This window comes from Pezoporus flaviventris, unplaced genomic scaffold (assembly GCF_033815535.1).
Source record: "Pezoporus flaviventris isolate CSIRO_AGI_PZ_B2104156 unplaced genomic scaffold, CSIRO_AGI_Pfla_v1 ptg000255l, whole genome shotgun sequence".
In the NCBI taxonomy this organism is placed as follows: Eukaryota; Metazoa; Chordata; class Aves; order Psittaciformes; family Psittacidae; genus Pezoporus; species Pezoporus flaviventris.
The window spans coordinates 18,723-45,879 of record NW_026892802.1 but is presented as its reverse complement, the minus strand read 5'-3'; the positions used below and the strand labels follow the sequence as shown (position 1 = coordinate 45,879).

Here is a 27,157-nt window from a genome sequence, read left to right as displayed (position 1 = left end):
CGGCCGCTCGGCGCTCGCTCCGCCCGCCGGGCCCCGCAGGCCGCGCAGGGGAGCGCCGATCGCGGCGGCGCGATGAGCCTGGCGGAGGGCCGAGCCCCGCGGCGCACGGCCGGTAACCGGTTATCGGGGCTGCTGGAGGCCGAGGAGGAGGACGAGTTCTACCAGACCACGTACGGCGGCTTCACCGAGGTGCGGGACCCGGGGGAGGGAAGGGGGGGGGCATTGGAGGCGCTGCCCGAGCCCCGCGGCGATGGGGCCGTGACGCGGCCGCTCTGTTCCCCGCAGGAGTCCGGCGATGACGAGTACCGGGGGGACCAGTCCGACAGCGATGACGAGGTGGACTCCGACTTCGACATCGACGAGGGCGAGGAGCCCACGAGCGACCAGGATGAGAGCGAGCCCAAGCGCCGCCGCCGCGTCGTCACCAAGGCGTACCGGGTGCGAAGGGGAGGGGGTGCGCTGCCGGTGAGCTCCAAAGCCGCAGCCATTGGGGGGGGCTCCCCATCCTCACCTCCTCTGCTCCATCCCACAGGAGCCCCTCAAGAGCCTTCGCCCCAAGAAGCTCGACGTCCCCAGCGGCAGCTCCCAGAAGCCCCGAGAGGTGAAGGCTGTGCCCTTGGAGCTGCAGGAGGAGCTGGGAGACAGTGAGTGTGTGTTTGGGGTGTGTGGGGGGGGGGTGTCCCGGTGTGGCTGCCGGTGAGCTCCATTGCGGTGCCGCAGGCCGGAAGCACATGCGGCAGTCGACGACGGAGCACACGCGCCAAACGTTCCTGCGCATCCAGGAGCGGCAGGTGCAGTCCAAGCGCAAGAAGGGAGGCCCCAACTACGAGCGGCCGCTGACCCAGGAGGAGCTGCTGGAGGAGGCCAAGATCACGGAGGAGATCAACCTGCGCTCCCTGGGTGAGGCGCACACGGCCCCGGCGCTGCTGCTGTGGGCAGAGGGGCTGCTGGTGGGGTGGGGGGAAGCCGCTGGGGGCTGAGCTTCCCCTTCCCTTGGTCGCTGCTTGCACAGAGAACTACGAGCGCCTGGAGGCTGACAAGAAGAAGCAGGTTCAGAAGAAGAGGAAGTGCGTGGGGCCCGTTATCCGGTACTGGTCCGTCACCATGCCCCTGGTGCCAGAGCCCGGCAAGGAGGAGAACGTGGACGTGGAGGGGTAGGTTGGGCTCACCCTGCTGGCGTCTTCACCCAACCCTGCTCCTACCCCTCTGGGGTGGGGAGGGATAAGCAGGCTCTGGGCAGTGCCCCACAGTCCTGGTGGGGGGGAGACTTGGGCAGATTTGGTGGCTCTGCCTGCTCGTGGCTTCCCCTCATCCCAGGGCTTTCTCCAGGCTGGACCAAGACCCCCAGCAGACGGAAGCAGCTCCGACCCCGGCTCCCGCTTCCGCCGGGAAGTGCTCCCGCACCTTCATCTCCTTCAGCGACGATGAAACCTTCGAGCGCTTCTTCCCCAAAGCGAAGCCGCCGCGGCTGCCGGTGCGGGAGATCTGCCCCGTGACCCACAAACCGGCCGTGTACCGGGACCCCATCACCGACATCCCCTACTCCAACATCCGCGCCTTCAAAATCATCCGGGAGGCCTACAAGAAGTACATCACGGCGCACGGGCTGCCCAGCGCCGCTGCCTCCGCCGCCCTGGGGGCCGCTGCTGCCCCCGGTCCCGACCCCGGCGCCCGGCCCACCCGCCAGAAGATCGTCATCAAGCAGAGCGTCCCCATGAGCTGAGGGCTCCGCTCCTCGGCCTCGCCTCCGTGGGCAGTGGTTCCTCGCTCTATTTATCTCCTGCCTCCCGTTTTTGATAGGGAAAAGAAAGAAATCCAAGTAACCCGCATCCATTTCAGCATCTGCAACACCAGGAGACCCTACAATAAACGTGGGGTATGTTCAACCCCTTGTCATTTGAGAGACCCTACAATAAACGTGGGATGCATACAGCCCCTTGTTATTGGAGAGACCCTACAATAAGCATGGGGTGCGTTCAACCCCTTGTTATTGGAGAGACCCTACAATAAACGTGGGATGCATACAGCCCCTTGTTATTGGAGAGACCCTACAATAAACACGGGATGCATACAGCCCCTTGTTATTGGAGAGACCCTACAATAAGCATGGGGTGCGTTCAACCCCTTCTTATTTGAGAGACCCTACAATAAACATGGGATGCGTACAGCCCCTTGTTATTGGAGAGACCCTACAATAAACACGAGATGCGTACAGCCCCTTGTTATTGGAGAGACCCTACAATAAGCATGGGGTGCGTTCAACCCCTTGTTATTGGAGAGACCCTACAATAAACACGGGGTGCGTACAGCCCCTTGTTATTGGAGAGACCCTACAATAAACACGGGGTGCCTACAACCGCTTGTTTTCTGAGGGACCCTACAATAAACAAGCAGTGTGTTCGAGTGCAGCACTGCCATGGGAAGCCCCAGTGACGGTGGCCCCATGCACCCCCTTGAATGGGATTCAGGGGCCTGGGGCTGTGCAAGAGCCAAGTCACTCCCATGGTCTTGGGGTAAAGAAGGCATAAAATACCCCGGGGTGAGGCTTGGGGGTCTCCAAGGGACTGTGGGGCCCCACGCATGAAGTTCGGCCTCTTCCCCCCCCCCCAGCCTTCCCGGTCACCCTGCCCGGGGCACCCCAAAGGTAAGAGCAGGCCCCGGTGGCGGCGGGGCTCCGGGGTGGAGCCGCGGGGCTGGCAGGGCTCGATAGCGCCCGGGGCTCTGGGGATACGTGATCCGCCCCTCCCGCTGCCGGGCCCAAGAAAACGCTGATCTCATGCCCTGCGCGCCCGGAGCCCTGCGCTCAGCACCGGGGCTCGCACCCAGGCAGGCGCTGCCACCCCCCCAGGCACCAGGTAAAGGCACTGGGGTCTGCAATGGGGGGGAGAGGGGGGGTGTCAGGGTCATCACCCCCCAGCGCTACCGGTTCGGGGGTCCCATGGGCTGTGGGGGATCCCCGCTCCCCGTTCGGTCCCTCCCGGGGGCACCGGGTGCGTGTCCGTGTCCCCGGTGTCAGGTGGAGAATCCCAATGAGGTTCCTTTGGGGAAAGCTGCCCCCGGGGCTGGGGGGGGGGGGGGGTCGTGGTTCATGTCCTCAGTGTTTGCCCCTGTTGCACCCCCCCCCCCCGAGGGCTGGGGGGAACCCAGGCTGGGGGGCAGAGGGGCACTGGGGCTGGTGATTGACCCCCCATGCAGCGCAGGAGGCTGGGGGGGCACGAACACTGGCTCCTGGTCTTGGGAACCACTGGGAGCTGTGACTCGGTTTCCCCATGAGCTCCCCAAGCCACCACCCTGGGGTGCCCCATGTCCCCCCCCCAATGGGAAGCCAATACCACCCCATGGCACGCAGGCTCCCTGCAGGCTGTGGCACGGACGGGGATGCTGTGATCTCTGGGGTCCCCTGGCAGCGCAGGGCATCCCCAGCACCTCACCAGGAGCCCCCCCACCAGGCACCCAGGTCCCTGCCGTGTCCCCCCGCCTCCCACCAGGCCGCCCGCAGCCCCCGCCATGACGTCCTACCGGCAGGAGCTGGAGAAGTACCGGGACATCGACGAGGACAAGATCCTGCGGGAGCTGTCGGCCGAGGAGCTGGCGCAGCTGGACACGGAGCTGATGGAGATGGACCCCGAGGTGCGTGGCGGTGCTGAGCAGGGCGGGTGCCCCCCCGGCTGCGGGGACCCCCTTGCGGGTGACACAGTGCATCCCCAGAACGTGCTGCTGCCCGCGGGGCTGCGGCAGCGGGACCAGACGCAGAAGAGCCCGACGGGACCCCTGGACCGCGAGGCTCTGCTGCAGCACCTCGAGAAGCAGGCGCTGGAGGCTGGCGAGCGCCAGGACCTGGTGCCCTTCACCGGCGAGAAGAAAGGTGCAGGGACACGGTGGGGAGCCTGGCGGGGGGCCGGGGGGGACAGGGCCCCGCAGCACCGGGTATATTTAGCTTGGCACAACCGTCCTCGCCAGCGGCTCGGGTGTCTTGGGCGAGCTGGGCCCCCGCCAGCCCCGGGCACAGGCATCCCCTGGCAATGTCACCCCCCCCCCCCCAACTATGGCCACCCCTTGCAATGTCCCCCCCTCCCCTTCCAGCACAGCCACCCCTGGCAGTGACACCCCCGGTAACATCACCCCTCCGCTACCGTCACCCGAACCCCACGGAGCATCAGCCCTGGCCCAGGGCACCCAAGGGCATTGGCCCTGTGCTCCCCTGGCCCTGCCAGCCCCGGCCCCCCAGGCCATGGCTGCGTTGTCCCGGCTGCAGTGGGGCTGGGCAGGGAGTGACCGCGGCCCCGCACGCAGGGAAGCCCTTTGTGCCCAAGAACCCAACGCGGGAGATCCCGCGGGAGGAGCAGATCACGCTGGAGCCCGAGCTGGAGGAGGCCCTGGCCAACGCCACCGAGGCCGAGATGTGCGACATCGCCGGTGGGTCTGGAGCGGGGCTGCCCCATCGCACCATTGCCTTGCATGGGGCTGCTGCATCACACCGCAACCCTGCATGGGGCTGCTGCATCACACCGCAACCCTGCATGGGGCTGCTGCATCACACCGCAACCCTGCATGGGGCTGCTGCATCACACCACAGCCATGCATGGGGCCGCTGCATCACACCACAGCCATGCATGGGGCTGCTGCATCACACCACAGCCATGCATGGGGCTGCCACGTTGCACCATAACCTTCACATCGCACCATAACCTTGCATGGGGCTGCCCCATCGCACCACTGCCTTGCATGGGGCTGCCACATCGCACCATAACCTTCACATCGCACCATAACCTTGCATGGGGCTGCTGCATGGCACCATTGCCTTGCATGGGGCTGCCCCATTGCACACTGCCTCGCATGGGGCTGCTGCATGGTACCATGACCTTGCATGGGGCTGCTGCATGGCACCATTGCCTTGCATGGGGCTGCTGCATCACACCATAACCTTGCATGTGGCTGCCCCACCACACCACAACCTTGCATGGGGCTGCCCCATCCCACCACAACCTTGCATGTGGCTGCATTAACAACCTTGTATGGGGCTGCCCCATCCCACCACAACCTTGCATGTGGCTGCATTAACAACCTTGCATGGGGCTGCCCCATCACACCACAACCTTGCATGTGGCTGCCCCACCACACCACAACCTTGCATGGGGCTGCATTAACAACCTTGTATGGGGCTGCCCCATCACACCACAACCTTGCATGGGGCTGCCCCACCACACCACAACCTTGCATGGGGCTGCCCCATCCCACCACAACCTTGCATGTGGCTGCATTAACAACCTTGCATGTGGCTGCCCCATCACACCACAACCTTGCATGGGGCTGCCCCACCACACCACAACCTTGCATGGGGCTGCCCCATCCCACCACAACCTTGCATGTGGCTGCATTAACAACCTTGCATGTGGCTGCCCCATCACACCACAACCTTGCATGGGGCCGCATTAACAGCCTTGCATGGGGCTGCCCCATCACACCACAACCTTGCATGGGGCTGCCCCACCACACCACAACCTTGCATGGGGCTGCCCCACCACACCACAACCTTGCATGTGGCTGCATTAATAACCTTGCATGGGGCTGCCCCATCACACCACAACCTTGCATGGGGCCGCATTAACAGCCTTGCACGAGGCAGCCTCCTCACCCCGCAGCCTCACACGAGGCTGCCCCTCGCCTGTCACCCTCACCCAGGGGACTGGGGCCCCCAGCAGGGCCCCCAGCAGCCTTGCACATTGCACCGGGAGCAGCGGTGCCCAGGGCTGGTGTCATGCGCTTGCCCTGGCCCCCTCCAGGCACACTGGGGGGGGACGGGGGGACTGGGGCACCCAGTGACACCCCCCCGGCCCCGCAGCCATCCTGGGCATGTACACGCTGATGAGCAACAAGCAGTACTACGACGCGATCTGCAGCGGGACCATCTCCAACACGGAGGGCATCAACAGTGAGTGCGCTGGGGACACGGCCCACGGGGAAAGGGGGGGACCTCCCCCAGGATGGGGGGCAGAGGGTCCATGGGGCTGCTCAGTGGGGGATGCGGGGATCAGAACCCCTCTGGGACCCCCTGTGCCGGCCCCATGCCCACGTGGGGCTGTGTGCCTGTGCCCCCGTGCGCGGTCCCGTGTCCCCCCACGCACACGCGTGTGCCCCAGGCGTGGTGAAGCCTGACACGTACAAGCCAGTGCCGGACGAGCCCCCGAATCCCACCAACGTGGAGGAGACGCTGCGGCAGATCCAGGCCAACGACGGGGCTCTGGAGGACGTCAACCTCAACAACATCAAGGTGAAGGACATTGGGGGCAGCGTCCCCAAGCTGTCCCCAGGGCGCTAGGCCTGGGCTTGGCGTGTCCCCGTGGGGCTGGTCCCTGTCGCAGGGCACTGGTCCTCATCCAGGGGCATCCATGTCCCTTTAGGTGCCATCCCACATCCCCTCTGTGCTACTTACATCCCTGGGGTGACATCCAGCACCTTCCTGGGGATGCCCCTGTACCCTCAGAGACATCAATACCCCCTCAATGCCACTGACACCCCCTCGGTGCCATCCTGCATCCTTGGGGATGTCCCCATCCCCTTGGTGCCACGCACACCCCCTTGCTGCAGGACATTCCTATCTCCACGCTGAAAGCCATCTGTGAGGCCATGAAAACCAACACCCACGTCAAGAAGCTCAGCCTGGTAGCCACCCGCAGCAACGACCCCGTGGCCAGTGTGAGTCCCAGCCCCGTGTCCCCACACATCCCCTGCCCTGGTTTCCATCCTGGGCACCGACGAGGCCAGGTACCGGTGGCTTTTCCACCGTCACCTGGGGCATCGGTGGCCCAGGACATGCCAGATGGGGGGTGCCACCCCGAGGTGACACCCTGAGGTGACACACAGGCCGTGGCCGAGATGCTGATGGAGAACAAGACCCTCCAGAGCCTCAACATCGAATCCAACTTCATCACCAGCGCTGGCATGATGAGCATCATCAAGGCCATGTACCACAACACCACCCTTAGTGAGCTCAAGGTGGACAACCAGGTAGGAACAGGCAGCCGTGGGGTAGCCCAGGGAGGGGACAGGGGTGTCCCCAGCGTCTCAGTGTGCCTGGCGTCACTCTGGCCCCACAGTGCCAGCGCCTGGGTGACACAGTGGAGATGGAGATGGCCACCATGCTGGAGCAGTGCCCCTCCGTCGTGCGCTTTGGCTACCACTTCACCCAGCAAGGTCCCCGTGCCCGTGCTGCCATCGCCATCACCAACAACAACGAGCTCCGTGAGTGTCCCCTGCCTGCCCCCGGGGCAGCAACGGCAGTGGGGCAGGGAGGGGAGGGGGGGGGAGCATGGTCCTGACCCCTCCTTCTTCCCTCTGCCCCCAGGGCGCAAGCAGAAGAAAACCTAAGGTGGCAGGAACGGGCTTCACAGCTCCTGCTCCCCGCTGTAAATAAAGAGGCTGGAGAGGCACGGCCTTGGGATCCACTCGGATGCATCCCAGGCAGGATTTGTGCGTAGGGCTGGGATGGGCTGAGGGAGGGCAATGGGGGGGGGGGGCAGCAGGGGCACCCCTCTCTTGCAGGGCTCGAGGCCCTTGTTAGCCTCTGGCTGTCATTGCACAGGGGATCCTGGATCCCTTCAGGTCAGGGCACTGACACCTGGAGGACTGAGCCCAGGAGGGGTGCAGGGATCAGGGCAACTCCCGGGGCGGGCAAGAGGCACCCCCCTGGCACAGAGCCGAGCACCCACGGCCTGGGGAGGTGCTGGGGAGGGGGGGGACACAACACACACGGGGCCTATTTATAGGTTCCACCACCTATTTATAGCCAGGAGCTGAGCGAACGGGAAAATCCCGGTGCCTGGAGCTACCATCACCCTGAGCAATGCCAGCAGGGAAACCCCCAGGAACAGGGCCCGTCCCCACAGGGACCCTCGGGCGGGTGATGGCTGCTGCCCCAGGGCCGTGGACGCTCAGCCCCATGCAGGACGGTCCCATAGGCGCACAGCAGACACCCAAACCCCAGCAGGACAGGGGGAGGGCAGCGGGCGCTGGCACTCCCCGAAGCACCGGGACAGCTGCTGGGGCTGGGGACGGGGTGAACCCGGCGCTGCTGCCCCAAAAAGGCCACGACCCACAGGCAGCTGCCAGCGTGTGAGAAAATGAGCAGGACTTGTGCCAGGGCCAGGAGGGGATGGGGCAGGGCCAGGCCAAAGCCCACGGCTGGGCTGGTGGCGCCTGCAGGGCTCTGGCCAGGATGGGGACACCCGGCGAGGGCACCACGTTGAGTCCAGGTGCCAGCAAAGCCCTTGGAGTGCCAGGACCTGCCCCAGAGGCTCAGGCACCTCCTGGGGACAGCGTGGGGAGGGGGGGGGGGAGCCGTGCCCATGGGGAGCGCTGGGGCAGGGGTTGGGGGGGGGCTCACGCCGGCAGCAGCAGGGGCGGCTCCTCCTCGTCGGAGTCGAATTCAGCGTTCTCGTCCTTCACCCACTTGCCCGAGCGGTCCCGGATCCAGCCGGCGCTGGGGACGGACACAGTGAGGGCAGCTCCGGGCTGCCAGGCTCCGCCTAGGGGCCAGCGGGGCCGGCGCTCACCTCCGCAGCCTCAGGTACTGCTCCAGCGCCTGGCGCCTCTCGGGGCTGAGGGCTTTGGGCTGCCCCGGGGCTGAGGAAGCTTTGTTTCTGCGGCCGGGCGTCACCTTCACGGGGTCTGGGAGGGCAGAGAGGGGCTGTGGGGAGCCGCAGAGCCCAAGGCCGTGCAGCCCCAGAGCTGCTGCCTGGCTCTTACCTGCTTGCCCACCACGGTGCCCCAGCAGCACAGCTGCAGTGCTGCTGACAACAGCTTCTCCTTCCTTCTGTGACGGCTCTGGCAGCGCCGGGGCAGCACTCGGCCCCGTCCAAGCTCGTGAGCTGCTTCCCTCCACCCTGTGATGGGAGAAGGAGTCAGGGCCTCGTCCCACGAGGGCCCAACAGCAGCGAGGCCACAGTCCCCCCACCAAGGAAGCCCAGAGCTTTCCTGCATAGAATCATGGAATGGTTTGGGTTGGAAAGGACCTTGAGAGCACCCAGTTCCAACCCCCTGCCATGGGCAGGGACACCTCACACTAAACCAGGGCACCCAAGGCTCTGTCCAACCTGGCCTTGAACACTGCCAGGGATGGAGCATTCACAACCTCCCTGGGCAACCCATTCCAGTGCCTTACCACCCTCACAGGGAAGAATTTCCTCCTTAGATCCAATCTAAACTTCCCCTGTTTCAGTTTGAACCCGTTACCCCTTGTCCTGTCACTGCAGTCCCTAATGAAGAGTCCCTCCCCAGCATCCCTATAGGCCCCCTTCAGACACTGGAAGCTGCTCTGAGGTCTCCCCGCAGCTTCTCTTCTCCAGGCTGAACAGCCCCAACTTCCTCAGCCTGTCTCCATACAGGAGCTGCTCCAGCCCCTGCTCATCCTCGTGGCCTCCTCTGGACTTGTTCCAACAGTTCCACGTCCTCTGTGTGCTGAGGACCCCAGAACCGCACACAATGCTCCAGGTGAGGTCTCACAAGAGCAGAGCAGAGGGGCAGGATCACCTCCATGACCTGCTGGTCACACTCCTTTGGATGCAGCCCAGGACACGGTTGGTTTCTGGGCTTTGAGTGCACACTGAACCCGGCTCATGTTCAGTTTCTCATCAACCAACACCCCCAAGGCCTCCTCAGGGCTGCTCTCAATCCCTTCTCCATCTCCAGCAGTGAAAGCTCACCCCGTCCTCCGGCAGCAGCTGCTGTAGGGAGCTGCTTTCAGCAGAGCACTCTGGGCAATCCTCCTTGTCCGTGCCAGAAGAGGGGCTGGGGAGCCCTGGGGGGAGGAAGCAGAGCTCAGGAAGGGGCTGGCTTGGGAGGGGGTCTATATAAGGGTCACCCCCACCAACCTCTGCCTGCACCTCTTCCTTGGGCTGCAGCTTCTGCGCCGTGTCCTCACCCGAGCCCTTCCTGCCATAGAAGCGCTGCAGGCCTGAAAGAGAGCAAAAGGAATGGGGGGGGGACGGACACGGGACAGACAGGGACGTTGTTGCTCACCCCCCCCCCCGCGCTGGCCCCCACTTACTGCTCCTGTGCTTCCTGCCAGCCCTGTGCACGCTCAGCACGTCCAGCGTGTCGAAGACGGGGCGATGGGCGCACACGGTGCAGGCGTACCTGTGCCGGGGGGGGGTTCAGCACCACACAGCACCTTGGGGGGGGGTGTGCTGGGGGGGGGGGGGGCACCCACCTCCCGCTCCTCAGCAGCAGCGCCTCCTCCTCGGGGATGTAGCTGGCCAAGAGGTCTGCAACGCGTCTCTTCTGGGGGGGGCCGTGGTGGGGAGGGGGTGAGCACCCGCCCTGCCCCGCTCCGTCCCTGCTGCTGGGACACCCCCCCCGGCCTCCCAGCCCCGTCCCCCCTTAGGCGCTGGCACCCTGGAGACCCCGTTCTGAAGGAGCACGGGGGTCGGGAAGGGGGAGTTTGGGTCCAGGGACGGGGCAATGCCGGGGAGCAGCGAAGGCCGAGGAGGGGCTTCGGGGCCCGGCGGGGGGAACCTTGAGGGGGGGGGCAAGGCCAAGCCGGGGCTGAGGGGGCCGGGGAAGGGGCGGGGAAGCGGGGGGTGCATGCGGGGAAGCTGCGGCCGGTCCCGGGGTGCCCGGGGCTCACCTGCAGCACCCCGAGCTCCGCGGGGTCGTCGCCTTCCCGCTTGAAGGACATGGCGGCGGCCGGCGGTTGCTATGGGAACCGCGCTCCCCTCGCCCCGCTTCCGGGGCCGGGGGGCTCCTCCCGGCAGGCTCCGCGCGGGCGCGACAGCCAATGAGAGCGCGGGAGGGGGCGGCAGCGGCCCCGAGGCATGATGGGAGTTGTAGTTCCGCCGCGCGTCCCCCGGGGGGGTCTGGGTTAGACCCGCGCCCCCCCGGGGCCAGGGAGCGGGCGGGTTCAGGCCCGGGGGTGCGGGGAGGACCCCGGGGTGGGGGTGAGGGCAGCGGCGCCACCCCCCGAGGCGCGGCGGAGGTCCCCGGCTTCGTCTCGAACTACAACTCCCAGAGGCCTCCGCGAGGGCGGCCGGACCGGGCCGGGCCGGGCCATGGCGTCTCTGCCTTCACCGGGGCCCGGAGGGCGCCCGGTGGCAGCGGTGGGGCCGGGCCTGCCCCCGTGAGCGGCGGCCGCAGCCCGGACCGGGGCTGTTCCATGAGCCCCCGGGGACGGAGGGAGCGCGGGCGGAGCGGAGCGGGGCCGTCCGGCCATGGCGGCGGGGAGCGGGGCCCCGGGAGCCTCGGCCCGGGAGCACCGCCTGCAGCCCGGGGACACGCTGCCGGGGCTGGCGCTGCGCTACGGGGTGACGGTGAGCGCCGTGCGGGTGCCCGGGGGCCGGAGGGGGGCAGAAGGGGCCCCGACCCAAAGGGGCCATCGCTGCCTCCCCCCTGTCCTGTTCACTGCCCTTGTCCCCATCCCGCCCTTATCCTTGTCCCCATCCCATCCTTACCCTGTTCTCATCCCATCCTTGTCCCCATCCCATCTTTACCCCTGTTCTCATCCCATCCTTGTCCCCATCCCATCTTTACCCCTGTTCTCATCCCATCCTTGCCCTTGCTCCCATCCCTTCCTTACCCTGTTCTCATCCCATCCTTGTCCTCATCCCATCCTCACCCCTGTCCACATCCCATCCTTGTCCTTGTCCCCATCCCATCCTTACCCCTGTCCCCATCCCTTCCTTGCCCTTGTCCCCATCCCATCCTTACCCCTGTTCTCATCCCCATCCTTGTCCTTATCCCCATCCCATCCTTATCCCTGTCCCCATCCCATCCTTGCCCTTGTCCCCATCTCCACCCTTACCCCGCCCCGGCAGATGGAGCAGATCAAGCGCGCCAACCGCCTCTACACCTCGGACACCATCTTCCTCAAGCCCACCCTGCTCATCCCCGTGCCGGGGCAGCCGAGGGGACCCTGCCCCGAGGACAAGGACGCGCCCGCCCCGTCGGGGGGTGCCCCGGCTGCCCCCGCCGTGCCCCGCCACGACCTCTCGGCCACCGCTTTCCTGCAGCAGCTCGATGCCGAGATCGGGCGCTCCAAGGCGGCAGCGGCGGCGGCAGTGGCAGCGCAGCGGCTCCGCACCGGCAGCACCGGGTGAGCCCCCCCGGCCCCGACCCCTTTAGGGGGTAACCGGGCTCTTGTGGGAGGGGGTTTGTCCACAGGGGGCAAGGCCACCCCCTCAGTGCCCCCCCCTGCACCCCTGCAGCGCAGCGCAGGTTGAAGGCACTCAGAGCCCGGAGGCCAGGGCCCCAACGGCCCCCCAGGGCCCCCGCCTCGGCCCCAGGCCCCTCACCAGGACCCCCCGGGCGGCCGCGCTCCGCGATGCAGAGGATGAGATCTTCACGCTGTGATGCTGGGGACACCGGGGCTGCGACGTGGTGATGACGGCCACGGGGATCCCGGGACACCCCGGCACCCAGCCCCTGCTGCGCATAGGGGTGGGGACCCAGGGATGTGGGGAGGGCTGGGACGTGGTGTCCTTTCCTTCTCTCTTTCAAGGGACCTTTCCTGCTGCAGGGCCCCCCAGCGCCTGGTGGCAGAGGCAGCCTCCTTGCGGGAGTACCGGGGGATGGCACCGGGAGCTACTGGACAAGATTTACCAGCAGACCCTTCCCTTCTGGTTGTATTTATTTGTACGGTCTTTGGTCTCCGGGGTGGGACCCCAGTGCCTGCGCCCGCATGGGGAGGGGGACGGCACCTCCCGCCCCAGAGCCTGTAAATAAACTGGAGCACTGTTACCTGGCTCTGCCTCTTTGTCACAGCCGGGGACTCCCCCACAGCCCCCCTGGGGACGCGGTCACCCTCCTCGGGATGGGGACACGGTTGACCCCTTGGGACCGTGGTAACCCCATTGGGGACATGGGCAGCACCCTGGGGACAGCGGCACCTTGCAGGGGATTTGGTCGCCCCCTGAGGGTGCTGTCACCCCGCAGGGACACGATCTGGGGACCCGCTCATGCCCCCGGGGCTGCGGCACCCACTTGGGGCACCCGCGGGACCTGGGTGCCACGCCGCGCAGTGCCACCAGGGGTCACCCTGAGCCCGCACCCCTGGGCCCCCCAGGCACCCACCGGAGCCTCAGGGGTGTCCCCAGGGTCACCTAACACCCCCCCCCCCCCCGGATGTCCCCAGGGTCCCTCTGTCCCCCGTGGGGGAGGCCGGTGGCAGTTGAGGGCAGGAGGGTGAGTGCCACAAGGGGGTGCTCGGTGCTCCCAGTAACTCCCAGTGGCTCCCAGTGCCCACTGGGCCAAGTGCACAGGGCTGTGCAGAGAGCCACAGGCTGCTGCAGGAGAGGGGACGGGGGGGACACGGAGGTGACAGCCCCACTGCACGCCCTGGTGCAAGGGTCTCTGCACATGTGCATGGACGTGCATCGCATGTGCATGGACGTGCATGGCATGTGCATGGATCTGCATGGATGTGCATCGCATGTGCATGGACGTGCATGGCATGTGCATGGCAGTGCATGGCATGTGCATGAATATGCATGGACGTGCATCACGTGCATTGCATGTGCATGGACGTGCATCGCATGTGCCTGGATTGCATCGCATGTGCATGAATATGCATGGATGTGCATCGCATGTGCATGGACGTGCATCACGTGCATGGATGTGCATTGCATGTGCATCGCATGTGCATGGATGTGCATGAATATGCATGGATGTGTATTGCATGTGCATGGACGTGCATCGCATGTGCATGGATGTTCATCGGATGTGCATTAATATGCATGGATATGCCTTGCATGTGCATGGACGTGCATCACATGTGCATGGATCTGCATGGCATGTGCATGGATGTGCATTGCATGTGCATGGATCTGCATCGCATGTGCATGGATCTGCATCGCATGTGCATGGATCTGCATGGATGTGCATCGCATGTGCATGGATCTGCATGGACGTGCATCGCATGTGCATGGATCTGCATCGCATGTGCATGGATCTGCATGGACGTGCATCGCATGTGCATGGATCTGCATCGCATGTGCATGGATCTGCATGGACGTGCATCGCATGTGCATGGATCTGCATCGCATGTGCATGGATCTGCATGGATGTGCATCGCATGTGCATGCACACGCGTGTGCAAGCAGCGCTCAGCCGCTAATGAGGATCATGTCATTAGCGGGGATTAACGCCTATCTATAGGGTGGCCTCCGCTGGCCGCGGGGCCGGGACACGCGGCCCACGGAGGCTCCCGGTCCCGCCCCCGGCCCCGCTCCGGCTCCCGGCCCGTCCCGGCCCGTTCCGGGGCGGAGCCGCTCGGGGCTGCTCGGCTCCGCTCGGGACCGCTCGGGGCGCGGAGCCGGTACCGAGAGCGGAGGGGTCGGGGCGGGAGGGGCTCGTGTCGCGAGGGGCGTTGTTGAGGTGCGGATGTGGGGGGGGTCCTGTGAGAGGTGTGGGGGGTGCTTGGGGCGCTGTGCGGGACGCGGGGGTGCTGGGGGGTGCTTGTGGGCACTGGGAGCGCTGGGACGGGGGCACAGAGGCACTGAAATGGGGGCACTGGGACCGTCGGGAGGGGGCACCAGGACGGGAATATGGGGACACTGAAGCGGGGGCACTGGGATGGGGATACGGGGACACTGAAACGGGGCACTGGGACCACTGGGAGGGGGCACCAGGATGGGGATATGGGGACACTGAAACGGGGGCACTGGGATGGGGATACGGGGACACTGAAACGGGGCACTGGGACCACTGGGAGGGGGCACCAGGATGGGGATATGGGGACACTGAAGCGGGGGCACTGGGACCACTGGGAGGGGGCACCAGGAGGGGGATATGGGGACACTGAAATGGGGGCACTGGGACCATCGGGAGGGGGCACCAGGAGGGGGATATGGGAACACTGAAAAGGGGGCACTGGGACCATCGGGAGGGGGCACCAGGAGGGGGATATGGGGACACTGAAACGGGGGCCCTGGGGTGGGGATACGGGGACACTGAAAAGGGGACACTGGGACCACTGGGAGGGGGCACCAGAAGGGGGATATGGGGACACTGAAGCGGGGATACTGGGACCATCGGGAGGGGGCACCAGGATGGGGATATGGGGACACTGAAACGGGGATACTGGGACCATCGGGAGGGGGCACCAGGATGGGGATATGGGGACACTGAAACGGGGATACTGGGACCATCGGGAGGGGGCACCAGGATGGGGATATGGGGACACTGAAACGGGGGCACTGGGACCATCGGGAGGGGGCACCAGGATGGGGATACGGGGACACTGAAGCGGGGATACTGGGACCACTGGGAGGGGGCACCAGGATGGGAATATGGGGACACTGAAGCGGGGGCACTGGGATGGGGATACGGGGACACTGAAGCGGGGGCACTGGGACCATCGGGAGGGGGCACCAGGAGGGGGATATGGGGACACTGAAGCGGGGGCACTGGGACCACCGCGGGGAGCAGGCACCGGAGATCCCATCCCCGCACTGGGGGATCCCCGCATCGCTCCCTCCCCAGCGCTGCCCTGTGCCCCCCGATCCCCCCCCCCCCCCGTGCCTCAGTTTCCCCTCTGAGATCAGCCCCCTTCAGCCCTGCGCGGCGATGCCGGGGCTCCCCCTGCCTCTCCTCCTCCTCCTCCTCCTCCTCCTCCCCGGCCCCCCCCTGCTCTCGGCGCAGCCCTTCCCTCGGGACCTGGTTCCCCGCAGCACCGTGGGGCTCGCAGGTGAGCGGCGGGAGCGGGGTGCGGGTCCCCGGGGGATGGACGGGGGGGGGGGGGGGGGGTGTCACGAACCCCTCTGCCCCCGCAGCCACCGCCGCCTACCCCCGGTTCGGGGGCCTCCGGGGGGACAACGCCACGGCGCAGCTCGGCCTCGACTTCCAGCGCATGCTGCGGCTCAACGGCACCCTCTTCGTGGCTGCCCGGTGAGCGCCGGGGCGGCTGCGGAGGGACCCGCGCGGCCGTGGGGGTGCGAGCTCCGCACCCGGCTCTGGGCTTGTCTGGGGCTGGGCGAGCGCCTGTGCGCTGGTGTCTGCTCGGGCATCCCTGTGTGTGCTGGAGCATCCCTGTGTGTGCTGGAGCATCCTTGTGTGTGCTGGAGCATCCTTGTGTGTGCTGGAGCATCCCTGTGCGTGCTGGAGCATCCCTGTGTGTGCTGGGGCATCCCTGTGTGTGCTGGGGCATCCTTGTGTGTGCTGGAGCATCCCTGTGTGTGCTGGAGCATCCCTGTGTGTGCTGGAGCATCCTTGTGTGTGCTGGAGCATCCCTGTGTGTGCTGGAGCATCCTTGTGTGTGCTGGAGCATCCTTGTGTGTGCTGGGGCATCCCTGTGTGTGCTGGAGCATCCCTGTGTGTGTTGGAGCATCCCTGTGTGTGCTGGAGCATCCCTGTGTGTGCTGGGGCATCCTTGTGTGTGCTGGGGCATCCCTGTGTGTGCTGGGGCATCCCTGTGTGTGCTGGGGCATCCTTGTGTGTGCTGGGGCATCCTTGTGTGTGCTGGAGCATCCTTGTGTGTGCTGGAGCATCCCTGTGTGTGCTGGAGCATCCCTGTGTGTGCTGGGGCATCCTTGTGTGTGCTGGGGCATCCCTGTGTGTGCTGGAGCATCCTTGTGTGTGCTGGAGCATCCCTGTGTGTGCTGGGGCATCCCTGTGTGTGCTGGGGCATCCCTGTGTGTGCTGGGGCATCCCTGTGTGTGCTGGAGCATCCTTGTGTGTGCTGGAGCATCCCTGTGTGTGCTGGGGCATCCCTGTGTGTGCTGGGGCATCCCTGTGTGTGCTGGAGCATCCCTGTGTGTGCTGGGGCATCCCTGTGTGTGCTGGAGCATCCTTGTGTGTGCTGGAGCATCCCTGTGTGTGCTGGGGCATCCTTGTGTGTGCTGGGGCATCCCTGTGTGTGCTGGAGCATCCCTGTGTGTGCTGGGGCATCCCTGTGTGTGCTGGAGCATCCCTGTGTGTGCTGGGGCATCCCTGTGTGTGCTGGGGCACACTCACGCCTCCCCCCAGGGACCACATCTACGCCTTCGACCTGGGGCAGGACAAGGGGACGCTGTACCCGGAGCGGGTAAGGGGGCTGGGGACCCCCCACACACACAGGGTAAAGGGGAATTGGGGTCCCTGAGCCCCCCCCCCCCCGTCTGGCCCCACAGCACCTGACCTGGGAGACACGGGACAGGGCCAACTGCGCCATGCGGGGCCGGCTGCAGGTATGGGGGTGCGGGCACGGGGGGGGGTTAGGGGCAGAGCGGCAATGGGGGGTTTATGGGAGGTGCTGGGGTTTGGGGGTACAGGTGGAGGTGGTGAGGTAGGGGGTACGAGGGTACAGAGAGGTTTATGGGGTACAGGTGTATTGGTGGGGGGTACAGCATGTGGGGGTGTGGTAGTGAATGGAATGGGGGTACAGGGTATGGGGGTGCAATGGGGTACATGGAACGGGGGGTACAGGGTATGGGGGTGCAATGGGGTACATGGAACGGGGGGTACAGGGTATGGGGGTGCAATGGGGGTACATGGAACGGGGGGTACAAATGGGGGTGCAATGGGGTACATGGAGCGGGGGTACAGGGTATGGAGGTGCAATGGGGTACATGGAACGGGGGTACAGGGTATGGGGGTGCAATGGGGTACATGGAACGGGGGTACAGGGTATGGAGGTGCAATGGGGTACATGGAGCGGGGTACAGGGTATGGAGGTGCAATGGGGTACATGGAACGGGGGTACAGGGTATGGGGGTGCAATGGGGTACATGGAACGGGGGTACAGGGTATGGGGGTGCAATGGGGTACATGGAGCGGGGGTACAGGGTATGGGGGTGCAATGGGGTACATGGAACGGGGGTACAGGGTATGGGGGTGCAATGGGGTACATGGAACGGGGGTACAGGGTATGGGGGTGCAATGGGGTACATGGAGCGGGGGTACAGGGTATGGGGGTGCAATGGGGTACATGGAACGGGGGTACAGGGTATGGGGGTGCAATGGGGTACATGGAACGGGGGTACAGGGTATGGGGGTGCAATGGGGTACATGGAACGGGGGTACAGGGTATGGGGGTGCAATGGGGTACATGGAACGGGGGTACAGGGTATGGAGGTGCAATGGGGTACATGGAACGGGGGTACAGGGTATGGAGGTGCAATGGGGTACATGGAGCGGGGGTACAGGGTATGGGGGTGCAATGGGGTACATGGAACGGGGTACAGGGTATGGGGGTGCAATGGGGTACATGGAACGGGGGTACAGGGTATGGGGGTGCAATGGGGTACATGGAACGGGGTACAGGGTATGGGGGTGCAATGGGGTACATGGAACGGGGGGTACAGGGTATGGGGGTGCAATGGGGTACATGGAACGGGGGTACAGGGTATGGGGGTGCAATGGGGTACCTGGAACGGGGGTACAGGGTATGGGGGTGCAATGGGGTACCTGGAACGGAGCCATGGGGTAAGGCTGTGTACGGTTGCGTGCTGCGGGGGGTGCGGAATGTGGGGGGGTAACAAGGGACGGGGTCGGGGCAGGGGAAGGTGGTGACGCCGCGGCCCCTGCGTCCCCGCCTGCCCCGGCGCAGGATGAGTGCCACAACTACATCAGGGTGCTGGTGCCCCGCGACGCCCGCACCCTCCTGGCCTGCGGCACCAACGCCTTCAGCCCCCTCTGCCGCACCTACAAGGTGGGGGTCCGGGGGTCCTGAGTTGGGGGGGGGGTCTCAGGTCTGGGGGGGCTGTGACCGCTGTGCCCCCCCAGGTGAGCAGCCTGGAGCAGGAGGGTGAGGACGTGAGCGGCCAGGCCCGGTGCCCCTTCGACGCCCAGCAGAGCATCGTCGCCCTCTTTGTTGGTGGGTGCTGGACCGGGGTCGGGGGGGACATGGGGGGGGCACTGGGGTGATGCTGGGGTCTCCCCCTGCAGACGGCAGCCTCTACTCTGCCACCGTGGCCGACTTCCAGGCGAGCGATGCCGTGATTTACCGCAGCCTCAGCCCCGGCCGCCCGCCCCTGCGCACCCTCAAGTACAGCTCCCGCTGGCTGCAGGGTACCCAAAGGGGTCCCGGACCGGGGGGGGTGATGGGGGCACAGCGGGGAGGGGGGTCTGGGGGTAAAGGGGAGGGGATGAGCACAGGGATTGGGAGCAGCTCTGAGGGGAGGACTTGGGGGTGTTGGTTGATGAGAAATCGAACATGAGCCGGGTTCAGTGTGCACTCAAAGCCCAGAAACCAACCGTGTCCTGGGCTGCATCAAAGCACCGTGAGCAGCAGTCATGGAGGTGATCCTGCCCCTCTGCTCTGCTCTCGTGAGACCTCACCTGGAGCATTGTGTGCAGTTCTGGGGTCCTCAACATAAAAAGGACGTGGAACTGTTGGAACAAGTCCAGAGGAGGCCACGAGGATGAGCAGGGGCTGGAGCACCTCCTGTATGGAGACAGGCTGAGGAAGTTGGGGCTGTTCAGCCTGGAGAAGAGAAGCTGCGGGGAGACCTCAGAGCAGCTTCCAGTGTCTGAAGGGGGCCTATAGGGATGTTGGGGAGGGACTCTTCATTAGGGACTGCAGTGACAGGACAAGGGGTAACGGGTTCAAACTGAAACAGGGGAGGTTTGGATTGGATCTAAGGAGGAAATTCTTTCCTGTGAGGGTGCTGAGGCACTGGAATGGGTTGCCCAGGGAGGTTGTGAATGCTCCATCCCTGGCAGTGCTCAAGGCCAGGTTGGACAGAGCCTTGGGTGCCCTGGTTTAGTGTGAGGTGTCCCTGCCCATGGCAGGGGGTTGGATCTGGATGACCTTCAGGTCCTTTCCAACCCACCCCATTCCATGGTTCCACATGGGACAAGGATGGGAGGTGCTGGTGGCTGAACCCCCCCTCCCTCCCCAGAGCCCCACTTTGTGCAGGCGCTGCCCTACGGCCCCTTCGTCTACTTCTTCTTCCGGGAGGTGTCGGTGGAGCTCCGGGCCATGGGCAAGGTGGGCGCGGGGGCCATGGGTGCCCATGGCCGTGGGGCCGCGTGGGGCTGACGGCCGCTGGTGCTGGCGCAGGTGCTGGTGGCGCGCGTGGCCCGCGTGTGCCGCAACGACGGCGGCGGCTCGGCGCGGGTGCTGGAGCGGCGCTGGAGCTCGTTCCTCAAGGTGCGGCTGCTCTGCGCCCTACCCGGGGACTCCGTCTTCGCCTTCGACGTCCTGGAGGCCGTGACCCCCCCAAGGGCCCTGCGAGGCCGCGCCGCGGTGCTCGCCCTCTTCGGCACCCAGCCCAACAGGCACGGGAGGGGGGCAAGGGGAGGGGATGTGGGGATGGGGAGGGGGGCACAGGGATGGGGATGGGGATACGGGGATGTGGGGATGGGAATACAGGGATGTGGGGATGGGGATGTGGGGATGGGGAGGGGAATGTGGGGATGGGGATGTGGGGATGGGGATGGGGAGGGGGGATGGGGATGTGGGGATGGGGATGTGGGGATGGGGATACAGGGATGTGGGGATGGGGAGGGGGGCACAGGGATGGGGATGGGGATACAGGGATGTGGGGATGGGAATACGGGGATGTGGGGATGGGGATGTGGGGATGGGGATGTGGGGATGGGGATGGGGATACAGGGATGGGGATGGGGATACAGGGATGTGGGGATGGGAATACAGGGATGTGGGGATGGGGATGTGGGGATGGGGATGGGGACACAGGGATGGGGATGGGGATATGGGGATGTGGGGATGGGGATGTGGGGATGGGGATGTGGGGATGGGGATGTGGGGATGGGGATGGGGATACAGGGATGGGGATGGGGATACAGGGATGTGGGGATGGGAATACAGGGATGTGGGGATGGGGATGTGGGGATGGGGATGGGGACACAGGGATGGGGATGGGGATACGGGGATGTGGGGATGGGGATGTGGGGATGGGGATATGGGGATGGGGATATGGGGATGTGGGGATGGGGACATGGCGATGGGGACACGGGGATGGGGATACGAGGATGGGGACATGGGCATGGGATCTTGTGGAGGACATGTGGTTGGCCAAGGGGAGATGTGGAGCAGGCACGGGGGGACATCGAGGACATGAGGTTCATGGTGACTTGGGGTGCGCCCATGGGAGATGGGGCCATTGGGATGGAGCCACAGTGGGGCAGGACCCGGGGACAGAGACCTCGGGGACCAGCAGGAAGGGACCAGCAGGGGCTTGGAGGGTCCCCGGGCAACCCCAGACCCCCCGGCCCCACTGCAGCATCCCCGGCTCCGCCGTCTGCGCCTTCTACCTGGCGGACGTGGAGCGGGCGTTCGAGGGCCCCTTCGCTGAGCCCCGCGGTGCCGCCGGCGCCTGGACCCCGGTGCCCGAGGAGCGGGTGCCCCAGCCCAGGTACCCCCGGGGACTCCCGGGTCCCACCAACCCACCCCGGTGCCGCGGCTCCTGCCCCACCGTGCCCCCGCTGTGCCGCAGGCCCGGCTGCTGCGCAGGGATGGGAGCGGCCGCGGGCATCAGCACCTCCGGGGACTTCCCGGATGAGACCTTGGCCTTCGCCAAGGAGCATCCCCTGCTGCACGGGGCCGTGGAGCCCGCGGGCGGGCGGCCCCTGTTCACCCGCACCGGCACCAGGTGAGCGGTGGGGGGCTCGGGGATGGGGGGGGCATGGTTTGGGGGTGGGAGCTGCGGGAGCATCCGTGTGTGAGGGGTGCGGGTGCTGTGCAAGGGGTGCAGGTGCTGCAGGAGCATCCTTGTGTGAGGGATGCAGGTGCTGCAGGAGGGGTGCGGGTGCTGCAGGAGGGTTGCGGGTGCTCTAGGACCATCCTTGTGCAATGGGTGCGGGTGCTGTAGGAGCATCCTTGTGTGAGGGGTGCGGGTGCTGCAGGAGCATCCTTGTGTGAGGGGTGTGGGTGCTGTGCAAGGGGTGCAGATGCTGCAGGAGCATCCTTGTGCAAGGGATGCGGGTGCTGGGGGAGCATCCGTGTGTGAGGGGTGCGGGTGCTGCAGGAGCATCCGTGTGTGAGGGATGCAGGTGCTGCAGGAGGGATGCGGGTGCTGCAGGAACATCCTTGTGTGAGGGATGCAGGTGCTGCAGGAGGGGTGCGGGTGCTGCAGGAGGGGTGCGGGTGCTGCAGGAGGGGTGCGGGTGCTGCAGGAGGGGTGCGGGTGCTGCAGGAGGGGTGCGGGTGCTGCAGGAGCACCCCTGTGCGAGGGGTGCCGTGCTCGGTGCTGCGCAGGCTGACGCGGCTGGCGGTGGACACGGGCGCGGGGCCCTGGAGGAACCGGACCGTGCTCTTCCTGGGTGCGGAGGACGGGCGGGTGCTGAAGGTGCTGCTGGCGGCGCAGCAGCCCCCCCGCGGGCACCCCGGCAACCCGGTGAGAGCCACGGGGACCACGGCTCTGAGGCGCTGCTGCTGGAGGAGATCAGCCTCTATGACCCCAAGCGGTGAGGGCCGGGCAATGGGTGCTGGGGGGCTCATGGGTGCCATGGGGCTGTGGGGCAGTCACGATGGGTGCCATGGGGCTGTGGGTGAAGTCATGATGGGTGCCATGGGGCTGTGGGGCAGTCACGATGGGTGCCGTGGGTCAGTCACTCTGGGTGCCGTGGGGCTATGGGGCAGTGACTCTGGGTGCCGTGGGGCTATGGGGCAGTGACTCTGGGTGCCGTGGGGCTATGGGTACCGTGGGTCACTCGCTCTGGGTGCCATAGGGCTATGGGTGCCGTGGGTCAGTCACTCTGGGTGCCGTGGGGCTATGGGGCAGTGACTCTGGGTGCCATGGGGCTATGGGTACCGTGGGTCACTCGCTCTGGGTGCCATAGGGCTATGGGTGCCGTGGGTCAGTCACTCTGGGTGCCGTGGGGCTATGGGTGCTGTGGGTCAGTCACTCTGGGTGCTATGGGGCTATGGGGCTATGGGGCTATGGGGCTATGGGTGCCGTCGGTCAGTCACTCTGGGTGCTATGGGGCTATGGGGCTATGGGTGCCGTGGGTCAGCCACTCTGGGTGCCGTGGGGCTATGGGGCTATGGGGCTATGGGTCAGCCACCCTGGGTGCCATGGGGCTATGGGGCTATGGGTCAGTCACTCTGGGTGCCATGGGGCTATGGGGCTATGGGTCAGTCACTCTGGGTGCCGTGGGGCTATGGGGCTATGGGGCTATGGGGCTATGGGTGCCGTGGGTCAGTCACTCTGGGTGCTATGGGGCTATGGGTCAGTCACTCTGGGTGCCGTGGGGCTATGGGGCTATGGGGCTATGGGGCTATGGGGCTATGGGTGCCGTGGGTCAGTCACTCTGGGTGCTATGGGGCTATGGGTCAGTCACTCTGGGTGCTGTGGGGCTATGGGGCTATGGGGCTATGGGGCTATGGGTGCTGTGGGTCAGTCACTCTGGGTGCCATGGGGCTATGGGGCTATGGGGCTATGGGGCTATGGGGCTATGGGGCTATGGGGCTATGGGGCTATGGGTGCCGTGGGTCAGCCACCCTGGGCGCCGCCGTGGTGCTGCAGGTGCCGGGGCCGGCGCGGAGCGAGCCGGGTGCTGGGTCTGGAGCTGCACGGGCCGGGCCGGGAGCTCTTCGTGGCCTTCGCGGGGTGCTTGGTTCGCCTGCCCCTGGCGCGCTGCGCCCAGCACGGAGCCTGCCGGAGGTGAGCGGGGCTGGGGGGGGAGGGGGCTCCCCCCGGGGCGGCTCCAGGACCTCGCTCCCATCCCCCCCCAGGAGCTGCTTGGCCGCGCGGGACCCGTACTGCGCGTGGCTGCCCCCCGACGGCTGCGGCCCCGCCCCCGAGCACCTCCCGTGAGTGCCCCCTCCCCTCCCCCACCTCCCCCTCCCCCCCGCTCCGGTCCCTTCCCCCCCCCCTCCCCCCCCCGGGCCGGGGCTGACGCGGCCCCGTCCCGGTGCGAGCCAGGAGCGGCCTCGAGGAGGGCGCGGACGGAGCCGTCGGGAGGTGCCCAGGTGAGGGGGGGGGGAGGGGAAGGGGGGAGGGGGGAGGGGGGGGGATGGGGGGAGGACCCGCGGGTGCCCTGGGGTGACCCCGGGCTGCTCCCACAGAGCCGGAGGGGAACGGGAACGGGAACGGGAACGGGAACGGGAACGGGGACAGAGCCCACGGTGAGTGACGGCCCCGCCCCCTCCCCCCCCGGCACGGAGTGGGAGGGACCCGGGGGAGGGGGGGGGGGAGGAGCTTGGGGTGGGCGGGGACAGAGAGAGGGGGGAGGAGCCGGGGGTGGGCGTGGAAACAGGGTGCGGGGGAGGAGCCTGGGGTAGGCGGGGGCAGAGGGGGGGGGCGGAGCCTGTGGTGGGCGTGGAAACAGGGTGCGGGGGAGGAGCCTGTGGTGGGCGGGGGCAGAGGGAGGGGGGGCGGAGCCTGTAGGTGTGGGAGGAGCCAAGGAGCGGCCCCGGGGGCGCCCAGGGACGGGACGGGACGGGACGGGGGGGTCCCAGGGCTGGGTGCTCCGGGCGCTGACGCTGCCCCCGCAGGGGTTCACGGGCCCGGTGCGGGCCCCGCCGCGGTGCCGGTGCCGGTGCTGCTGGGTTCGGTGCTCGGCGCCTTCGCTCTGGGCGCGGTGGCCGCGGGGCTGCTCTCGGCCTCCTGCCGCCGGCCCAAGGCGCCCCCGGAGCCGCCGCCGCCGCCCGCCGCCCCCCGCCTCTACCCCGCGCTGCCCCCGGAGCCGCCGCAGCGCGGCCCCCACCGGTGCCTGGAGCCCGCGGGGCCGGGACCCCCCCCCCCGAGCCCCGAGCCCGCTCTGGAGGAGCTGCGGCAGCGCCCGGGGCTGCCCCCCCCGCCCGGTCCCGGCTCCTCCAACCGGGTCCAGCCCCGAGGCCCCGGCCCGCAGCGCCTGGACGTGCCCCCCGACAGCCCCCCCCCGGCCCGCCGAGCCCTGGCCCAGCGGCACTCGCTGGAGGGGGGGCTCCCCCGCAGGACCCCCGGCCCGGAGCGGGGCCTCACCCGCATGCGCTCGATGGGGGGGCCCGGAGCCCTGCACCGCTCCTGCTCCGTGAAGCCCCCGCTGCTGCCCAAGCCCCTGCAGGCACCGGCAGCCCCCGGCTGGCCCTGAGCCCCCCGTGTGTCCCCCCCCCTCCCCGTCCAGGGTGCGGAGGGTGCCGCTGCTTTGCCCTGCGCTCACCCCGTCCCCAGGGGTTTCCTTTGCCCGTTTTTGGGGGGGTTTGGATCGTTTCTAATTTATTTGGTGCTTTGGATGGGGGGGGGGGAGCTGCCACCGTGCCCCCCCCCTTTCCTCCATGCCGGAGCTTGGCGCATCCTACTGTGTAGGACCGGGGCTCATTAAAGCCGCGCTGCTCCCACGCTGGTGCCCGCCTGGCTCTGGGATGGGATGGGGGGGATGGGATGGGATGGGGGGATGGGATGGGATGGGGGGGATGGGATGGGGGGATGGGATGGGATGGGGGGGATGGGATGGGGGGATGGGATGGGATGGGGGGGATGGGATGGGATGGGATGGGATGGGGGGGATGGGATGGGATGGGATGGGGGGGATGGGATGGGATGGGATGGGGGGGATGGGGGGGATGGGATGGGGGGGATGGGATGGGGGGGATGGGATGGGATGGGATGGGGGGGATGGGATGGGGATGGGATGGGATGGGATGGGGGGGATGGGATGGGATGGGGGGATGGGATGGGATGGGATGGGGGGGATGGGATGGGATGGGATGGGGGGGATGGGATGGGGATGGGATGGGATGGGATGGGGGGGAAGGTGCCACCGGGCTCCTGAGCCCACACTGGGGGTCCAGGCTGGTGATGGTGCAGGGGGGGCACCCGAAGGGGCTGACACCGGGGGCACATCCAGTTCCAACCCCCTGCCGTGGGCAGGGACACCTCACACTGAACCAGGGCACCCAAGGCTCTGTCCAACCTGGCCTTGAACACCGCCAGGGATGGAGCATTCACAACCTCCCTGGGCAACCCATTCCAGTGCCTCAGCACCCTCACAGGAAAGAATTTCCTCCTTAGATCCAATCCAAACCTCCCCTGTTTCAGTTTGAACCCGTTACCCCTTGTCCTGTCACTGCAGTCCCTAATGAAGAGTCCCTCCCCAGCATCCCTATAGGCCCCCTTCAGACACTGGAAGCTGCTCTGAGGTCTCCCCGCAGCTTCTCTTCTCCAGGCTGAACAGCCCCAACTTCCTCAGCCTGTCTCCATACAGGAGCTGCTCCAGCCCCTGCTCATCCTCGTGGCCTCCTCTGGACTTGTTCCAGCAGTTCCACGTCCTTTTTATGTTGAGTATAAAACACAGTCCAACCCCCCCCCAATACTATAAATGTTGGAATTCCTGCATTTCCAGGAATGGGGCTCCCAGCGTGGGGGCTCCTCCCCACAGCGCTGCTGGGGGCTGCTGTGAAGCACCGGTTTCTGCCGTGCTAAACCCCAGCACCGCGCCTGGCACCGGTGACCCAAGCTCATCGAGGCAGGATTAAAGAAATAATCGGATCTGGCACCAAAAGGGCCCCGTGGGCACCGGGACGGGTGGGAGCTGGGATGGGGAAAGCCCCAGGGACCTGCGCCACACTCAGCTGAAGAGCCAGGGTTTGTCCCTGCCCTCGTGGTCCCCACGACCTCCTCTGCTCATCCCCATCACCTTTACAACAGCCCCAGGGCAATGGGAGCTGCTTAGAGCTGGGCACTGTGAACAAGAGGGAAATGCTCAAGGGGAGACCTTGCTGCAGGTCTGAACGCTCAGGGCAGACCTTCCAACACCTAAAGGGGCCGACAAACCTGGAGAGGGGCTTGGGACAAGGGATGGAAGGCCCAGCCAAGGGGAATGGCTTTAACCTGCCCGAGGGGAGACTGAGATGAGCTCTGAGGCAGAAGCTCTTCCCTGTGAGGGTGCTGAGGCGCTGGCACAGGGTGCCCAGAGAAGCTGTGGCTGCCCCATCCCTGTCAGTGCTCCAGGCCAGGTTGGAGCATCCTGCTCCAGTGGAAGGGGTCCCTGCCCCTGCATCGCCCTCCCTGGGACGCGCGCTGGGATTCTCCCACCCGCAGAAGCAGGCGAGCGCGCAGGGGATGCGATGCCAGGCTCGCAGCGGGGAGGAGGCTGGGCTGGCTGTGTGGGCAGAGGGCAGCTTCCTTTGAGAGCCACGGGAGGTTTTAGCCTTTACCCTCCTCAAACCCTGCGCTCGCAGCGCGAGGACGGAGGCGGCGTGGGCCAGAAAAGCCCTGACGCAGCAGCATGTGGCCTGCACTCGGGTGGGAGGCTGTTGACCCGCTCACAGCAGCCCTGGCTGACCGTGCCCCTAACCCCA

General features: G+C 66.6%; 5 protein-coding genes across 6 annotated transcripts; 4 read left to right on the top strand and 1 right to left on the bottom strand.

The window, feature by feature from the left end:
* Nucleotides 1–41: 41 nt before the first annotated feature.
* Nucleotides 42–1,726, top strand: VPS72 (vacuolar protein sorting 72 homolog). Its single transcript, XM_061442915.1, has 6 exons — nucleotides 42–189; nucleotides 286–438; nucleotides 533–644; nucleotides 721–900; nucleotides 1,013–1,154; nucleotides 1,330–1,726. Exons 1-6 carry the CDS (start codon nucleotides 73–75, stop codon nucleotides 1,721–1,723), a joined length of 1,098 nt encoding a protein of 365 aa, XP_061298899.1. The 5' UTR covers nucleotides 42–72; the 3' UTR covers nucleotides 1,724–1,726.
* Nucleotides 1,727–2,768: 1,042 nt separating this feature from the next.
* On the top strand, nucleotides 2,769–7,438 carry TMOD4 (tropomodulin 4). 2 transcript variants are annotated; one of them, XM_061442916.1, is made up of 10 exons: nucleotides 2,769–2,855; nucleotides 3,489–3,630; nucleotides 3,709–3,865; nucleotides 4,294–4,416; nucleotides 5,843–5,932; nucleotides 6,141–6,271; nucleotides 6,589–6,696; nucleotides 6,865–7,008; nucleotides 7,098–7,242; nucleotides 7,346–7,438. In XM_061442916.1, exons 2-10 carry the CDS (start codon nucleotides 3,508–3,510, stop codon nucleotides 7,366–7,368), a joined length of 1,044 nt encoding a protein of 347 aa, XP_061298900.1. In that variant the 5' UTR covers nucleotides 2,769–2,855; nucleotides 3,489–3,507; the 3' UTR covers nucleotides 7,369–7,438. The 2 variants fall into 2 exon arrangements, with proteins under 2 accessions (XP_061298900.1, XP_061298901.1); XM_061442917.1 differs by lacking the exon at nucleotides 2,769–2,855 and having other exon boundaries at nucleotides 3,459–3,630.
* Nucleotides 7,439–8,326: 888 nt separating this feature from the next.
* Nucleotides 8,327–10,712, bottom strand: SCNM1 (sodium channel modifier 1). Its single transcript, XM_061442920.1, has 8 exons — nucleotides 10,625–10,712; nucleotides 10,208–10,278; nucleotides 10,046–10,134; nucleotides 9,870–9,952; nucleotides 9,702–9,796; nucleotides 8,746–8,882; nucleotides 8,553–8,667; nucleotides 8,327–8,479 (listed from the first exon to the last, which is right to left on the bottom strand). Exons 1-8 carry the CDS (start codon nucleotides 10,673–10,675, stop codon nucleotides 8,380–8,382), a joined length of 741 nt encoding a protein of 246 aa, XP_061298904.1. The 5' UTR covers nucleotides 10,676–10,712; the 3' UTR covers nucleotides 8,327–8,379.
* A 473-nt stretch (nucleotides 10,713–11,185) lies between these two features.
* On the top strand, nucleotides 11,186–12,729 carry LYSMD1 (LysM domain containing 1). The gene is made up of 3 exons (XM_061442918.1): nucleotides 11,186–11,303; nucleotides 11,808–12,085; nucleotides 12,198–12,729. The coding sequence occupies exons 1-3, from the start codon at nucleotides 11,205–11,207 to the stop codon at nucleotides 12,340–12,342; spliced, it is 522 nt and encodes a 173-aa protein (XP_061298902.1). The 5' UTR covers nucleotides 11,186–11,204; the 3' UTR covers nucleotides 12,343–12,729.
* A 2,826-nt stretch (nucleotides 12,730–15,555) lies between these two features.
* On the top strand, nucleotides 15,556–24,948 carry SEMA6C (semaphorin 6C). Its single transcript, XM_061442925.1, is given in 18 exon segments — nucleotides 15,556–15,676; nucleotides 15,762–15,876; nucleotides 16,954–17,011; nucleotides 17,097–17,153; nucleotides 18,515–18,616; nucleotides 18,691–18,781; nucleotides 18,853–18,975; nucleotides 19,809–19,897; nucleotides 19,970–20,187; nucleotides 21,156–21,287; nucleotides 21,369–21,524; nucleotides 22,130–22,242; nucleotides 22,245–22,338; nucleotides 23,400–23,537; nucleotides 23,609–23,686; nucleotides 23,799–23,845; nucleotides 23,942–24,001; nucleotides 24,371–24,948. Coding segments are annotated over 18 exon segments (2,370 nt in total).
* Nucleotides 24,949–27,157: the final 2,209 nt, after the last annotated feature.